The sequence below is a fragment of the Camelus ferus genome, chromosome 21, assembly GCF_009834535.1.
Source record: "Camelus ferus isolate YT-003-E chromosome 21, BCGSAC_Cfer_1.0, whole genome shotgun sequence".
Classification (NCBI taxonomy): domain Eukaryota; kingdom Metazoa; phylum Chordata; class Mammalia; order Artiodactyla; family Camelidae; genus Camelus; species Camelus ferus.
The window spans coordinates 28,102,776-28,120,480 of record NC_045716.1 but is presented as its reverse complement, the minus strand read 5'-3'; the positions used below and the strand labels follow the sequence as shown (position 1 = coordinate 28,120,480).

The following is a 17,705-nucleotide window of genomic DNA, read 5'->3' as shown; positions in this document are numbered from 1 at the left end:
GTAATAAAGTTTGTTACGTACACCTAATTGCTCTCAAGACAGGTGTACAGATCTGCACACGCCAGTTGGGGAGGAGATCCCTCCCCAGTAAGCTTGTACCTGCAGTTCAGGTGATTACATAACCTCTCACGTTGCAGAGGAGGCGAACACTGGTCATGGCAGACTCCATTTGTAAGTGGAGTGTCTATTAGAGGAGACAGCAGCCCCATATTCCAGGAAGGGGACACGGAAGCTGTGGGGTGTCTGAACCTCGTCCCTGGATGTGGTCACCGGCGCAGCGCTGCCTGCATGCTCCACTCCAGGCATGGGCAGTGGGGTCGAGCACAGACCGCCCCCCCACCCCGTGACCTCCCAGGGGAGCTCCTCTGCGGGACCTCGTGGGCCTGCCTCCCCTGCAGGGGTCCCCGTGGAACTTGAGCCTATTTCATTGCCTTCCCAGCTGGTCTGCATGTGCCACGGTCCCAGCAGCAACTCATGTTTCACCAAATCCTGACCCGTCTGTCCAGCACACTAGCTACTTTAAATGCTTTCCGTTTAATTCTTACAAAAACCCTGTGAGGCGGGTACAGTTATTCCCACTTTGCAGTGGAGGAAGCTGAATTCTAGCCAGACGGGGTCTTGGCCATGGTCGCACAGAACCGCGGCCCCCACAGCTCTGATTGGATTGAATCCACACCCTCAGCCGTGGCCTCTGCAGTGCAGGACTGCTCCCTGCCGGCCCGGTGGCCTTGGGGATACCACCGATGAGCACGAGACATTGTTGGTGTTAGAGTGGAGATAGCAGTTTCTGCCAGGGTCCCTGAGAGTAATGTGGGTGCAAGGGCCCCCAGAGTGTGGTTCTAACAGTAGTATTTTCATGATTTTATCCTTCCCAGCCTCTCATGGTGTGATCACATCTCAGACGTCCAGTGTGCACCTTGCCTGTTAAACTCCTATTTTAATAGTTTTTTCATGTCGGAACCTAGCCTTCTCACACCTACTTTGGTTTACAGCTGCCTAGTATTCCAAAGAGTAGCTGCATCCTTTTATTTAACCAGCCCCAGAATAACAGCCATTAGTTATTCCCAGTCTTTTGCTGTTACACACATCATGGTCGTGGGAGCCCTGTGCAGACGCCATCTTGAATCGTCAAGTGTAGATGTGGCAGAATTTGGAACTTCAGCCCGCACGCATGAGGGGAAGCCAGACATTGTCTTTCTGTCGGAGTACTATTCAAGTACAGGATGGGGGGGTACTCCTGATGTGGGGTCCCCAGCACTCTGGTCTGGGAGGGAGAGAGGCTGGCACACACCCTAGCCTCAGGTGCCCTCCCCCTTGACGGCTTGGGTGGGAGTGTGGTCTGCCAGCCCTGCCTTGCCGCTGGGGCTGCTCTGTCCCCACACTGCTGGGAGACATGGGGAAGAGCCTGGAAGTGTAGCACCTGCCGCCAGGACGAAAGCAGGTAAGAGACCCCTTTGGGACTTATGGTGCATGTGACCTTGTCCCTAGTGGAGACCAGGTGTTTCCATGTCGCAGTGGACGAGGCACCGTAAATACCGTTTATGCTCGCCACTGCCTCAGATCATGTGACGCTCGGTTACAGAATGTGAAAGAATCTCCTTTGTCTTCTAAGACTTTGAGAACCGTTTTCAGTGTTACTAGCTTTCTTTGGAATCCTGTATGTTTTTATATGCTTAATACGAATTTCTGAGAAAGGGTTGGTAGGCTTCACCACACACCACAAAAGGGGTTATTTGTTTTGAGAAGGGGTTTGCACATAGAAAGTTAAACCTCTGCTCCGGGTGCATAGTACCATTTTCTGCACCATTTCAAGTGCCTGTTAGGGGCCGGAAGTGAGACTTTCGGCAACTCAGACCCCCCAGGGGCTTACCTGGTGTGATCATCCCACTTGGATGACCGTAAATGACCTGTAGTGAAATCGATTTTTAAAAAGTAAAAGTCTCTTCTGAAAATTATAGCTCTGTTCTTTGAATATTAAGGTGAGTTTTAGACTCAAAGCTTGAAAGCAGCCTGTGTGACAGGAGGACTCTCTGGCCCGATGTCCTGACTGAGGTGGGCGTGAGAAGGAGGCCCCTGGAAGGAGGGGCCTTTGAGTCCCTCTGATGGGACTGTCCACACAGCACTGGGCTTCCTTTTCACATCCCACAGGAAAGGAGGCTGTTGGCTTTGAATGCTCTGACCATGGTGAGCACCTGTATCTGGAAACACTCTGGAAACACCGGGAGCTGGTTAGAGATGCAGAGTCTCAGGCCCCACCCCAGGCCTCCTGAGTCAGGACTGCGTTTTGGCGTGCCCTGGGGGTGTTTTGTGTATTAAGTTTGGGAGCAGAGGCCTGGTCTGTGTTTAAACAGCTGTCCCGATGGGAGGACTAGCACTCAGAGAGGCAGGCATGAGCTGCTGAGTCAGGTGCCGGGATTCTAACCATCACCTTTCCCCTCGGTGTGCAGCAGATGCCAGACCGAGTCACTGTCCTGGGAGCAACGCAGCGTGCTTCAGCCAGATTCCACGCACGGCCGTAGCTTTTCAGTCCCTCGTTTCATTGGGAAGGATGCTCAGTAACTGTGTAGTACATAATTTAGACTGCAGAAATTTTACTTTGAAGTAGACACACTTTTTTAAAAATTAATCCTGAATTTCATTAAAATTTGTGAGGCAGTCAGATCTCACAGATACTCACTAAGTGCCTGTTTTGTGCCAGGCCCTGTGGGAAGTGCAGAGGATGCGGCAGTGAGTGGAGCAGACAGCCCCGCCTTGCCGAGCTCCCGCAAGTCCTCACAAGAAGGTGACATTCGAGTGTAGACATGCAGGCAGGGAGGGGCTGTGCAGAGATGGAGTTGCGGGTTCCAGGCCGAGGGCACAGCCAGGGCAAAGGCCAGCAGGCAGATCCTGGCCATCCACCCCATCCCTGGTGGGGCAGAGGGGAGAAGTGGGGGACCTCCGAGACCTGAGGGCAGCCCGGCCCTTGTAGGTCGTAGGAGAGGCGGCTGTGAGTGGAGAGAGATTCGCTCGGCAAGGCACGTCGGACCCTCATGTAGAGATAGAGCAGGGTGCTTGCAGGAAGAAGGCCTTTGAACGTAATGGAACACAGCCGTCAAGGTGGAGCTGGGCCCTGTCGTTGGAGAGTGCTCTCACTGCCTTCCTAGTGGCAGCAGAAGGCGACATTTGGAACTGATCAGATCCTCACGCTGGTGTCTGTCAAGCTGATGACTGGGGGGTCCTGCTTGTGAGCGTGAGTCAGTGTTTAGTGAAGCTGTTTAGGTCACACGGGGCAAATTAACTTAACCAAAATTAACCCAGAAAACAGCATTTCTGGGAAATGCAAGTGAAGACGGCTTTCAGTGTAAACAAAGGAGCAAAGTAAAGATAAAGTCTTGGTCGGAAAAAGTGAACATTTGGAAAACTAAGAAGAAGTGCGTTGGGAGAGAGGCCCAAGGAGGGCAAGTGCTTCCCCAGCGGTCAGGGTTCAGGCGCTTTCTTCCCTGCGTCTGCGTCAGGTGCGGGGCCTCCGCCTGCTCCGCGAGCTGCGTTCCCCCAGCCACAGCGCCGACCGCTGGGCCTCGGGGCCTTCTGTCCGCTCCCACACCCGCCCCGTGGCCTGGGGGTCCGGGGGTGGCTTTCTGCTTGTGGCTGCTGGGGCTGCTGTCGGGCGGGCCGCGGTCTGTGTGTGTGTCTGCCTGGGGAGGAGAGGCTCGCCGCTGGCCGGCAGGGCCGGTGCTCCCCTTGGCTTTCAGGTTGCTGGGCCTCTCTCCCCGTCTCTCCTTAGGAGCACGACCTTCCTCATAGCTGAGGGACCGGGGAGGTCCGTGTGAGCCGGGCGCGGTGGGCTGTGATCTGCCTCGGTTGTGTTTGTTATGTAGTTAAAGGTGTTAGTTCCGCCTCCTGAGCTGTCTCCCAAAGTGGTGCTTACTGTCTGGGAGCTGGGTCTCGCTCCCCGAGCGGCTCCTGTGCCTCTGGGTGCTGCTGTCTCACCTAATAGGGAAGTTTGCTGCTGGGGTGCTCTTGACGATCGGATGATGAAAGAGACTTTCCAGGCCTGAGGGAAACAATCCAATTTGGTTAAATTACAAGTAATTTAAAATTTTAACTGTCTTGGTAACGTTTTAGTAAGTGTTACCAGAATTAACACTTTGGAGGAGTACTGGGTGGTTAGGGTTTACTTCCTGGAGTTATATAAACTTCCACGTTAATCAGACTGAACCAGTGTTGAGTTACTGAACCTGCGTGGCATCAGACCCATCGTCTCGTGCTGAGTGCACAGCAGGGAGGCGTCCCTGCCCCAGAGGCTGTGACAGAGGTGGGAGCAGAGGGGCTTGTGTGCGGTGGGAGATCTCACTGCAGCTCTGTCTGCGGAGGGCTGGGTGTCCTGGCTCCTCCAGGAGGCCAGTCCAGGTCCACCCTGCGGGAGTGGTGCCACCTCTGCCAGCCCCTCACCCTCTCTGCCCCTGCCTGGGGACCCAGGCCAGGCCTCCCACGGCAGGTGAGGGCCTGCACTTGCTTCCACCTGGCATCCAGGTGAAAAGGTAAACCAAGGACACGACGGCCAGAGAGCCTCAGGACACACGTGTCCCAGGTCGCCTCCGCATCTGCAGTGAGACTGAAAGTCACACTTCTCTTTCTCCCAAGCCTTCTCCTTTCCTGGGTGTGCAACACAGGGTTTCTCCACTTTTTAAAACCCACGTCTCTTTTGATAAACTTTAAAATCTTAACTTTTCTCTGCTGCCCTTTGAAATGTTGACATACATTAAATTGTGACTCTGAAGATGTTGAAGCATTGGTCATTTTTCAGATTGGTAAAATTTTCAAATACTGGTCATTATTAAAGGGGAAAAAAAGGGAAGGTTATTGCCAACCCCCCCAAGAAAACTGCCTGTCTCCTGAGGTCACTGTGGTTGAGGTTTTGCGGCATCCTTCCAGGCCCTTACTGTTTCTTTGCACACAGTCACGTTCACCTTACACCCAAGGCAGGGGAGGGGAGGAGAGGACGACACCCCCTGACTTGCTTTGGGAATGCGGTGTGCTTTGAGCCTTCTTTGCCGGCGCAGAGTGTGGGGCTGTGGGCGGACAGCCCTTGGCTTGTCGGGTCTCATCGGTGGCCATTTAGGATGTTTTCAGCTTCTCGCCATTGTAAATGCTGCAGCGAGCGCCCCTCCACACACACCTTTTTCACGTCTGAGTGCTTTGTATGATGGATTCCTAGAAATGAGATTGTGATGTAATTTTAGAACATGCTTTTTTAAATGTACCCCCAAGTAGATCCAGTTGTATTCTATTCTTTACTGCTGGTTTTAGAGAGTTTTATTATTTTTTTAAGATTTTAAAAAGACAGTGTTAAGTCTGGCTGTGTAGTTGATTATATAGGAAACTATATGATTTGAAGAAATGAAAAATAAGGTTCTGCCTTGGACGTAGGAATGTAATTCATGACAGCTTGGTTGTCAGTTTCGACCCAGAAGAGTGGGTCCCGGCACTGAACATGAGCGCCCATGTTTGCTCAAACTGGGATGTTTTTCAATTTCAGCGGTAGATGGTGGATTGGTAAAATTTTTGTCTTTTGTGGGACAAAAGATCACTTTTATTATTATTACACTAGTAATACATGTTTTATGAAAAAATTAGAAACTGCAATAAATATAAATGACTTTTAAATAAAAACGAAAACCATTCCTTATGAACTAGTTGGAAGGGAATAAGATGATTCTGTTTCTGTCCCCTCAGGTCACTCCACGGACAGAGACCCCTGTCAGCAGTGTCAGTAATAGTTTGGAGAACGCCCTGCACACATCCGCACATTCCACTGAGGAGTCGCTGCCCAAGAGGCCCGGAGGAAAACACTCCAGAGGTGAGCCTGTCCATCCGGGCTCAGAGGGAAGACGCGTCGGTGCAGAAAGGAGGCTTTTGTGATGATGTTTGGTTAAATGATTTCAGATCTTTTGAAAATGCTAGTCTTAGTAGAGTCTATTATTTGTGTAAATTCTACAGGTTATACCTGAATGTATCTTGGCTGTAAAAATTTCACATATTGGTGTTGGTTAAGGGGGAAAAAATGAAAGTTGTTGTGCCCTCTCCGCACCCCACACCAGAATAAGTCCTAAGTTCTAGAGCAACGCTACCTGTGGAACTTTCTACGGGAATGGTGTGTCCTCTCTCTTCACTCGCCCGGTCACCACCAGCCACACGTGCCTCTGAGCGCTTGAAATGTGGCTCATGCGACTGAGGACCTGAAATTTCCATTTCATTTCATTGCAGTTACACAGCTCAGTGTGGACAGTGGCTGCCGTTTGGACATGCAGCTCTGGACAACAGGGCGGGTCTGGGAGGAGGCTGAGCCTCCTTAGTTCTTGCGCATCTGACTTTGTGCAGCTGGTGAGCTGTGTGGCCTGAGGGAGCCTCGCCAGGAGGAGAGCGGGGGTCGCGTGTGAACCCCAAGACTGCAGGGAAGGGGAGGGCCAGGACGTGTGGGCTGGTCCTGGTCTCTTCTGGACTGAGCCACCTCGTCAAGAGCCAAGTCCTGCTGGCCCGTCGCCTCTAGTCTCGGGCACAGATGCCGACTCCCCCGACTGAGGTCAGCGTCCGTGACCTCAGGCTGCGCCCGAGGTGTGTATACACAGATGATGGGGTGTGAGACCATCCACTGTCCCTGCAGCCCTGGGGGCGCACAGTTAGCTCCTCCATCGTGCTCTGCCAGAGGGACGGTCATTCTAAAGTCCGGCAGGGCTGCAGCTCCTGTGGTGGGTGTTGTCCCTCAGGGGAGGGTCCAGGTCCTTCTCTGAGTCACCAGGGAAAAGTGCTTCTGGGTGGGGCCTTGCTTCCTTTATCCCCACCGTCCCCCATGGAAGCTGTGTCCTGTGCCCTCCCCGTCTTGAGGGCTGGCCTCTTCCTCGCCAGCGCTGCTTCCTCTGACCAGTTACCATGACCCCTCGTTCCTGTTTTTTAATGGAATTACAAATTATGTGGCTGTTCCTCTGTCCTTCCCTCTCTAGCCTGTGTGCTGTGCTGGGCCGAGAGAGCAGGAAGGTGGGTCTGCAGTGGGTCCCTCATTCTCTGTTCTCAGACATCGGTCTACCTAAAAACATCGTGAACTGAACATGGTTCATTGTCTGCAGTAGTCTCCATGCGGTGGTCATAGCACCTTGGTTCCTCCGCCCAGAATTTGACACGCAGGTTAGCTAGGTTTGTTGGCCATGTTTCCCCCAGCACTTTGCTGGGCCTAGGTTGCTGCTCTCCTGAAAGTCTGAAGCCACCCTGTCATTACAGTTTCCTTGATGTCTTTCCTGTATCCTACTTCTGTTTTGGATTTTCTCTAGGCTTCTTGGAGATCTTCAGTGACACAGTTTAACTCACAAAGAGTCACACTTTTGTGTTTCTTCAGTGTAAAAGCTCATGGGACAGCAGTAAGGCCAGTCTGAAACCCGACTGCCCCTGCCATGCAGCGTTCCAGGCTCACGCATTAGCCCGCCTGATCTTCCCGAAAGCCCCGTGGGGCTTACTTACACCTGGTCCCTTCTAACAACGAGCCCCACTCCACAGACGGGAGAGCCGAGTCACAGATGAGCAGCGTTCCTGAGACAAGCTGGGACCCCAGCCCCGAGCTGACGCTCTCAGCCGCTTGTGTTAGGCGGAGGAGAATAGAAAAGGGAGGTCGGGGTGGAAAGCCCAGATTAGGAAGTGAAGGCATTGCCGTTTTATCAGGACGGTTGATCGTGAGGCCCCAGGGTTCCTGTGGGATGGCGCCTCCCTGACCCCGAAGGGAGCAGAGAGTAGGAGCCACCATCTGCGGATGGAGACCAGGGCCGGCACTGAGGACGGACGGGTGCAGGAGTAGGGGGGAGCAGTACAGCAGCCCCAGCGTCCGGCTCCAGTGGCAGGTGACTGACCGTGTGTTCCCTGTGGAGCCTCGAGTCACGCTGCCCGTCGAGCTCTGGGAGAGTGCTGCTTCATCCAGGCCCTGCCCCTCCTGAAACTTGGGGAAGCGTTCGTAATGCACAGGGTGAGGTTGAAATTGCTTATAATAATATTCTGAATGAAAGGAGTTCTGTGACTTTGTTCTTTGGGCTTTGAGTAATTATTTTTTAAAATTACCCTTCTGTGAGACAGTGAAGGAAGCAGAGTTTCATTCAACTTAATTAAACTGCAGATCGTTTACCAGCAGTTTGGAACCTTTTCGGTCTCAAGACTCCTTTGCATTCTTAAAAAATTGTGAACAGCTCTTGTTTATATAGGTTATATCTATATTTACCATGTGATAAATTAAAACAGATTTTTTTAACCTAAATAAATGCTTTGTGTCATGTGCCACTGAGGTTTTTCTGTTTGTCATGCAGCATTATTGTGATGAAAGCTAATAATTCAGTTAAGGTTGAATCCTGAGAGTCTTGTACTTGGTAAATAAAACTGAACTCCAAGAATTAAAACATGAATTCTAGTAAGATAAGAATTACAGTGAAACCAGATTCTGACCTGCCACTAGTGTATCACCGTTCTTGGGCTGCACCGGGGATTCTAATGTGCGCTTGGAATCGAGAAGCCCTGATAATTGTCATTTCTCTACTGCTCTGTATTCAACCTTTTATTATGAAGACTTTGAAACGTACAGTAAAGTTCAGAGGATCTTCCAGTGAACACCTGCCACCTAGGTTCCAGTTTCGCTTTACTTTACTTCTTCCCTTGTCTGCCCATCTCTCCATCCGTCAAGACATTGCATTTTTTGATGCATTTCAAAGTAAGTCGTTTTTTTGGCTTTTTGCTACACTTTTGTGCGTTATTATTGCTGTTTTTTAACTGGTTGCTTGCAGCCTTCCTCAGCCAAGGATTTTCATTTGAACCACACAGAGCGCAGAGGTATTTGAGCAGCTCTTCTCTCAGTCCCTGAAGAGAATGTTGTTCGAGTATAGGGGTGGGGCTGATCCGGCCTTAATGGCTTCTCTGGGGCCGTGGGACTTGGTTCCCTCCATGAAGCCCCTTTGAGATTCACAGGAGGGATCACAGTGCACACCTGGGGCTTTTCAAGCTTTGCTGTGCGTTGGCGGCGAGCCGCTTCATGTAGAATGCAGCAGTTTTGCAGCTGTGCTGTTGGGTGATGTCCTGACCCCTGGGAGCAATTGTCAAAGCTCAGGAATTTTTGTAGCCTCTTGATGTCACATCATTGATAGCAGGAGCTCAGCTCTGGTATTTGCACCTTGGAAATTGGTAAATGCCACAAATTAGGGGCTGCTCCGCTACCCCGGCCAGTCATGAAACATCTACCAGGGCACCATTGGTGTGGTTCTCCTGCACCTGTGCTCTGTGCTGTCATTGTCATGTGTGTACCATTTATGCAGGACACAAGCCACAGCCCCCAGCCCAGCTCCAGGAAGAGACCTTGCACCTCCGACTTGAGCGCCCCTCCCCCGAAGCTGCCGTTGTGGTGACAAATCTGCTCTCACTCTCTTTGCTTGGCCTTGGTGGTCGCCCCTCTCCAGCCTCCATCCTCCCTTGGTTTCTTTGCTTTTTACATCGTGGAGCCTCACATGTACAGAAAGCTGTGCACCATGGGCTCCTGGTGGCGCTCAGGCGGGGCTGGCTTCTGGGCTGTGCTGTGGCCACTGCTGCTCTGTTAGTGACTTCCAGATCTGTGGGTCCAGCTGGACCCCGAGTATTTCCACGGAGACGCCTGCTGGTACCTTAGACGGCATGTGGAGAGCGGAGCTGTTACTTTGTTGCCACCCATAAGATGCGTTTCCAGGACTAGTGATTGATACCAACATTCAGGCACTCAGAGCAAAGCCCCGAGGGTCTCCCAAGTGAGGGATCTCTGCTCTCCCAGCCCTGACGGCTCGGCCGTGTCTTCGGGTCCCCCGGCCACTGTCCTGATTCAGGCTGCCTGTGTTTCTCCTCTCCGGTCACCTTCCAGCCAGGCAGGCGGCGGCCGGATCACGGTTCCCGCCCTGGGAAGCTGCCGGGAATTGGTGGGAGCCGCTGCGCCCCGTGCTCAGGACTCAGTGGCTGAGCCAAGGTCAGCCTGAGTCCAGCTGACTGCCCAGTGGGCTGGGGGCGGCCTGCCCACCCTGCGCCCTGACTGGACTCCTTGCTCAGGGACGGGGGCTGGGTCCTGGCCACACAGCCCTTCCCGTTGAGCCTGGCTCAGCAGTGCTCTGTGAACTTTGTCATACTTTTGTCAGTATGGCTGGTTGTGTCCCGTACACTCCAGTGCTGGATGAAACGTTCACCTCAATACGTAAAGAAGTGAGTTCCTCAGGCCCCTAAATTCAGGGGCCACATCACTAACCATTAAAATGGAATATGGGTTCGTTTCCTGTTTTTCCTACATTAGAAATGTCTCTTACCAGCTTTGAGTTTTCTGGATCATGTACTGCTTTTGTTTGTATCTCTGTTTCTGGGGAACTAACACATCAAATACCGCAGGGTAGCTAAATGATAAAAAAAAAATGGAAGAAAAAATAAATTGCAGAGTTCTTAAATGTAACATGACCTAAAAGGTGCAGGAAAGAGGACCGGCTGCCACAGCGTCATAGCGAGTGTGCAGTTTTTAACAGCAGGTAAAAGAAGCAGTGTTTTAAAACTCACTCCTGTCAACGCAGTTGACGAAGTGGAGGGAGAGAGCGAGTTGACGTTTTAGGAGCATCATTTTCCAGCCGAGACTTCAAGAATAAAGGTTTTCAATTTTTTGATGGAAACTAGATTTCAGTGATAAAATTTTAAAAGAGGAAGCATCTTACAAGTTATTCTCTTCACTTTCTTTATAAAAGTGCTGAGTTCTGTTACGTAGAACTTGAGAGCAGAAGGTGTTTTGCTGGAAGTGATTTTTCAGTTTTCCCCTGTTATAAATAATACCCTTTTTACTCTGATTTCCTTTAGCATAGTTTTGGTGATTTTTGAATTGGTTACTTTGGGCACATAGAATTAAGCTATTTAATAAAGATACATTAAAATCAAGTAACAGATGTATTTGGCAGAAAACTACCAACCACCCAGTTTTTTCCAGAGGACTTCAGGGTAGAGAAGGAGAGTGTTTCAGAAGAGTGACTCATTTCTGGGACTTAAAGCCATTGTCTATAGGTGTCTTGTTTGCTCAGCACCAACTCAGCAGTCAGCTCTTGGGAATCCCTTGGAGGCGCCTGGCCGTGGAGGCAGCCCCCAGGCTGTGGCAGTGAAGTCCAGGGAGTGTAGTGTGTTCCTGTCCTGTGTGGCTGCTGGGTCAGTGGTCGCCCGGACAGCGTCTGTGACCGGCCTCTCAGGACGCCTGCTGAGCTGATACCACAGGGGGCTTTGTCCTGTCTCTGTTGCACATGTCTCCTCCCTCTTCCCTCAGCTATGCTACGGTTTTAGTTTTTAAATTAAGTATTGATCCAATTACTAAAATGGTGGTTCAGTGAAATTACACATCGTAGTGAGAGCTGTGTGCTCTAACTTGTGAGATTTGAGGAGAATGCCTAGTGTACATCTTGAATGAGAAAAGGAGAAAAGTTTGAACACAGAAAATTTGAAAGGAAAAAGCACACTGTCTTTTTCCATCCCGCCACGTGAGCAGGCTGGCCGGCTTCGTGTCCCCTGTCCCCCAGGGACGAGCCTGTGCTCAGGCTGGATCCCAGCCCCGTTTCTCCCCAGGTGGGCACTCCCATCCTTCCCAGCCCCACTCAGAGGGCCGTCCCCAGCCGCGGCCTGCTGGCCCCCAGGTCCCCGGCCTTGCTCATCCTGTCTTTGGCACTCTTCTCTCCGTTCCGGTGATGAGTGGGCACCCAGCCCCTCAAGTTGACGCAGGTTTGCTTGCACTTTCCAGAAAGCATTGGGCTTCGGGTGTGACTGTTAGATGGCACTGAACAGTCTGCAGGGCCCACAAGGGCGGTGGGAGGAAGGGCCACTTTGCCAGCGGGCTTTATGTGTGTCGTCAGCAGGTATTTGTGTGCGCACAGGTGTGCGCTCTGAAACCATGAAACCACGCTGTGAGGGTGTGGGGGAAACTACCCACAGTTCTGCCACCAAACACAGCTAACCCTGTCATTCTTAGTGACTTATCTGTAGTCTGGTTTTCTTTTCCATTTTAGACAACCATAGTCATGTTACAATACAAATCACAGTTTTTTCAGTTAGTATTACAAACATTTTTTCATGTTTCTATTTTTATAAGTGTGGTCTTTAATAGCTTCAAAATTGAGAGCGTGCTTAAACATCTTTTAAGCCTCATCAAACGCCACCCGCCAGCAGGCCATCCTCTTTCCTGAGAGCCCTGTGTGACCCCTGGCAATGCTGTCAGGGAGGGTGGTCCCAAGGGGAAGACTGGGGATGGGGTCCGAGCTGGCCTGTGCGGGGAAGCCCGGAGCTGCAGTGGCGAGGCCCTGACACGGCCCCGCTCCGGAGGTCTGGCAGCCTAGAAGAGGTCTCACAGCCGTCTCAGTCCTGCGGTCCAGAACGTCTATTTGAAAACAGCTGAGTAACACTCATCTGCTTCTCACATTTTCCTGTCCAAGTACGAGTCACTTCCCGCTCTCAGTCCAGTTGGGGTTTTTTCTTTTTACTGTTTTTTCATAAGTCCTAACGTTCAGTCCTGGAACTTTTAGGTGCACGTTGGTGTGTGGCCCAGAAAACGCCGAGTACATTTTTCTGTATTCGTTGACTTGGTTTATTCTGTTGTTTAAAAAAGAAAAAGATCTGTGAGGTCGTTGTGGGTAAGTTTTTTAAAATACTGGTTGGGAAAAACATAAAAGCTGTTTATTTGCTGACAGTCTGACGGAGGAAGTCAGGCAGGACTGTGAGTAGATTCACTGAGGGAAATACGGAGGTGCACAGCTTCTAAATGGAGTGTGTTCTTTGTTTTGCCAGAAAGGAAGCAAACTTTTTTTTTAGAGTAATTCCTTCCTGTAATGTGCTATTTTAAACTTAAAATACTCTCAGCCCAATGGGTTCTAGTGTCTCCCAAGATGCATGTCAACCTGGCGCAACTTTACAAAATTAGGGAGGAAAGTTCAGGGCGTGGAAGGTCTTTTCCCTGGCAGCCCATAGCCTCTGTGAGCGCAGGAAGCTGGAGTGTGGCCCAGGGCACAGCACAGCAGTTGTTGGTTAGAGCAGGAACTGGCACGTGTTTTCCTGCAAAGATCCCGACAGTCGGTATGTCTGTCCGTGGGAGGTGAACGTTGACTTGGCCCCACCATGGGCTCTGCTGGCGAGGGGCAGAGCGCAGCCACGGACACACAAAACCACGATGGGGCTGAGCACTGCAACACGGAGGCCGCCTGCGGTCGGTCTGCCCGTGCCTGGCTTCAAGCAGCGCTGTCCAGTAGAACTCCCTGCATGCCCAGGGGTCTGTCTGTGCTCTACAGTGTGGTAGCCACTAGCCATGTGTGGCTGCCAAGCACTTAAAATGTGGTTAGTGCGACCAAGGAATTTGATTTTTAATTTTATTCAATTGTAATTAATACCAATTTAAATGGTCCCGTGTGGTCAGTGGCTGCAGTAGTGGGCAGTGCAGTGTTAGAACCTTCCTTCAGGCCTGGTGCGCAGAGCTGCTTGTTCTCTTTTGTTCTTGTCTCTGCTCAGATACATTAAGGGAGGAAAGAGTTCTGTGGCCAAAGAAATTGGGAATTGTGGTTAATAAAAATAGATTTATTTGTTGCAGGACTTCTCAGAGCCTTTAACGTGCTAATACACATGTGCGGTCTAGAAAAAGGAATTTCTCAGATTTTTCCTCAAACTTTTGACCACAAAGCTTGCTGAGGGTGGCCCTGAACATCTTACAGAGTGATGCTCCTTGGAGAAGACTGGGTGGTGCAGCCACCAGGAGGTGGGACGTCTGCGCGACGTGTAACGTAGTAGTTTGGAGGAGTTATGTCCAGTTTGTCGTATTAGACACTAACCTTTTGAAGACCTATGGGACTCCCCACAGCCAGGCAGCCTCTAGAAGCCCTGGGAAGAAGTAGCTCAGGAAGGTGTGTGTGCTGGTCAAGGGGTAGAGTCTCTCCCTTGGTCGCCAGGGTTTTTCCGAGTTTTCCAGGAGAGCTGGGCTGTTGGACTGTCTGTGCCTGACAGAAACCCATAAGCTTGAAAAATCCGTTCAACTAGTACTTCAGGAACATTAGTGTTTGAATCAGAAATAGGACACACATGTCTTAACGTGGCTGGGGAGTTTGGAGACTGCATCACGTTGTATTTTCAGCAGATATTTGTGCTCAGGTATTTGCATCTTACAGACATAATTTGCATCTTCAAACTTAAGCAATTGAAGACATCATTGTATCATTTTCTTTCTGAGGAGAAAAAGATGCAGGGATGTGTGAAAAGGTGTGGGGAGGCGGATGGCCCCGGGGCTCTGGCGGTGCGGACGCGGGGGCTTTCCTGGTCACCACGCGCCTCTGCCCTGTCCTGCCTGTGGGGGCAGCCGGGGGACCGGCGGTGTCTTTTCCACGGCCGCTGTCCTCATCACCTCCAGCCTGGCCCTGTCCCCAGGGGGAGCTGAGAAGATGCCATGAGAGACCCTGGGCTGCTGTGACTAAAACGGTCACAGTTGAAAACGTTGCACATTCGCTTTTCAGAAATTAGAGCAGATCATAGCTGGTCTTCAGTGGTGATCATGGTCTGTGCTCGCGCGCGTTCAGATAAGCGTATGTTCTCTTTTCAAGCACCGTTCTCTTTCTTTTCTATGATTTGGGGGTTTTGCCTGGTTTTTCTGTTCAACTGTTAAATTCCCCTCCCTTCCTGAGCACAGAGAACGTGGCACTGGGTGCGGGAGTCGCCCAAACGCTGATGATGTATTGATGCAGACTAATCACGCGTACTTCAAGCTTTCATTTCATTTTTATAATTTTGTTTGTTGTTTGTTTTGTTTTGTTTTGTTTGCTTTTACAGTGAGTGTTGAAAAGATAGACCTGAAGGGATTATCACACAAAAAAAATGAAAGAAATGTTGAATGTTCCTTTGAGGTAAGACACTAAGTTTTTTTTTCCCCTTTGCTCCTCTAAGGGATAGGAAAGAAACTTTTTCCACGAATAGATACTTTTGTTTATCTAAATAAAAAACGGGTCTTTTTGCAAAGCACTGTGCCAGTGCTGTGGGAGGTGGAAGTAGGGGCTTGTCAGGCGTCTGGCCTGCGGGACTGCAGCCTGCACGGGGGCCGGGGGGTGGCGGGGGGGGGCAGGCTCCAGCCAGCCTGGAGTCAACAGTCCAGTTCTGTCCCTGTTAGCTGTTTGGCCAAGGACAGGGCTGAACTTCTCTGTGCCCCACACCTCCACGCAGTTGAAGAGGGTGGGATTTGGGAGAGAATTAAATGAGACAGCCCATTCAAAGCACTCAGTATGGGGTCTGGACTCAGTAAATGCCTGCAGAGACGGGCTCTTCTGTACCCAGTGGACAGCAGGACTCCTTGGTCTGCGTGGGGAATATTCTCAAGACTGACACACTCAGCTGCTGGTGATTGGTCACCAAGGTCGGCCACAGTGGAGGATTGTCAAAATTGAGACACAAAATTGTGTTGGGGTTAGAGACCTATGATACAGTGGCCGAGAGGACAGACTACACAAGGAGGCGCCTGGGGCTGGGTGTGGCAGCTGTGCTCCGTCGCGCCCACAGGGGTCCCAGCTTCCTACACCTGCTGCTTTGACAGCCCCGGGAGGTGGCCCTTAGCCTCGTGGTACAGGATGGCAGCTTGGGATCCAGTCCTCACATTTTCATTCCATGCAACATTCTAAGACACTGGACGAAGAGGAGGGTGAAAGGTTACTTTTATCTTTAAAGGAATATTCCTGAAAAACAGCCACTAGACATTTACGCTCATGTTTTATTGGTCAGAGTTAGTTTCATGGTCCCGCTTAGCTGTGGAAGAAGTATTCTGGCCGGCTGTGTCCCCAGAGTTGTTACTCACCCGTCACATTGTGCGAGGTCCTCCTTTGACCACTTGCATCATTGGGAACCAACTGATGAGGAAGATCTGCTTCCAGCATTGCTGGGGACTTTTCTCAGGAATGACGGTTTCTGGTTAGTATTTAGTGTGTGTGCTGCCTGCAGTTTACTAACTTTTCAGAGTGCAGCAGTGTCGGAGTCCTCTAAATACTTTCACTACTACAAGGATAAAATGTTTGTTTGATTTGGGAGGTGCTGCATTGTGCCAGTCAGTCGCTATGCCACAGATGTGACTTTTTTTAAAAGTACAGGAAAGACTTCCCTTCTGTCTCAGAGGTTTTTAAAGCTTGTGACTGGCGCCCAGGTATCAACACCCGGAGAGTCTTGGAATCCCAGCAGCTTCCAGGCCTGGTAGAGGTCGGAGAGCCCAGCGAGTCCCTGAAGCCCTGGGTATGTTTTCTCCTCCCTCCGCAGGCTGCCTCTGGCTGTCAGGTGTCCCCTGCGGGGCCGAGGCAGGCGTGGTCCCCCTGCAGAGGGGCTGCCTGTTTGGGGACTGCTGAGCATCAGGCCCTCTAGGGCCGACACCCCACTCGCAGGCTGCCTGATCGTGCTGGGCTGGGATTCGCCCTGGTCCTCGGCCCCATCTCCTGGGGTAAGGGAGATGGGCTTGTCCAGCCTGAGCTGTGGAAGCTGCGCACAGGTGACTGCCGGGCAGCCTCTCTATAGAGAAATGAGCTCTGGCAGAGGAGACACATGGTCTCGCACGGCCTCTCCCCAGAGGAGGAGCTTGGGACCAGGATGGGAGGCAGCAGCCTGGCAGGGTGCGGACACCCTGGGTCTTCAGAAGAGAAACTAGATGATCCCAGAACGGGCCTGGAGCCTGCGGGCCAGTCACAGCGCTGAGGTAACGGTCACACGGGGCCAGTGTGCAGCACAGGACGTTTCTCACCCCCCACGTGGTTGAGCGGAATGAAGTGCCTTATTAGTAGTTAAGGAAGAAGCTTCGATTATCTAAAAAGCTTACTTTTCCTGATGTGGTAACTGATTTAAAAAATTCTTGTGTTTAGGAAAGTAATAATCCTTCACTAGCCAGCAGTGCAACTAGGTTTTCTTTTAGGGCACTAACTTGATCTGCCCTAAGGAGTTTATAGCCAAACTGCATTTGTTGGATGGTAATTTGAGGCACAAAAGAAAGATAATATCAGCATTAAAAAAAAATCTGTTTTCTTATTTCTAAAGCGCATTGTTCATTTGCACAGCTCGAACTGTGTGCTTGTTCTGTGCAGGTGAGTTGTACGCTCCTACTGGCAGACAGGTGGCTGCTTGTAGGGGACTGGTGCGCAGTACGCATGTGCCTGGGTTCCTCACTCCTGTCACAGCAGAAAAATGAGCTGCCGTGTGGGTTGACAGCTCCTGGCGTTTACCCGCAGCCCCTGTAGCTTGCTGGGGCCAGAACTACGGTTCTGGAAAGAGGCAGAGCTGGTGGGCAGGCTGTCTTCACACCTTTGTTGAGAATCACTTGACCGTAACCGTGTGGGTTACTTCTGGACGCTCACGTCCATTGTGACCTGTGGAGGTGTTTTGCCAGTGCCACACTGTTTTGAGCACTGTAGCTGTAGAGTAGACTTTAAGTTGGGGAGTATGAATCCTCTGAGGTTTGTTCTTCTTTATCAGTATTGTTCTGGCTCTCCTGGGCACCCTGCGTGTGGATTTCAGGACCAGCTGGTCAGTTCTGGCGCCAGCACCAGCAGCAGCTCAGGCACCTGCTGCCTGTTGCTCTGTGCTGGGGTGGCCCCTGGGGGCTCGGGGGCCAGCAGTGGTGACGGTGTTGTCCCTTGGGCCAGGCTTCGTCTGCTTCAGGCTAAGAGCCCCGCATGCCG

General features: G+C 51.3%; 1 protein-coding gene across 1 annotated transcript in view; it reads left to right on the top strand.

Moving 5' to 3' along the window:
* The window catches only part of ZCCHC14 (zinc finger CCHC-type containing 14), a 56,239-nt gene that overhangs the window by 17,718 nt on the left and 20,816 nt on the right, over positions 1-17,705 (top strand). The window contains 2 exon segments of the mRNA XM_032464517.1: positions 5,716-5,839; positions 14,836-14,909. Coding sequence (XP_032320408.1) covers positions 5,716-5,839; positions 14,836-14,909 — 198 coding nt within the window.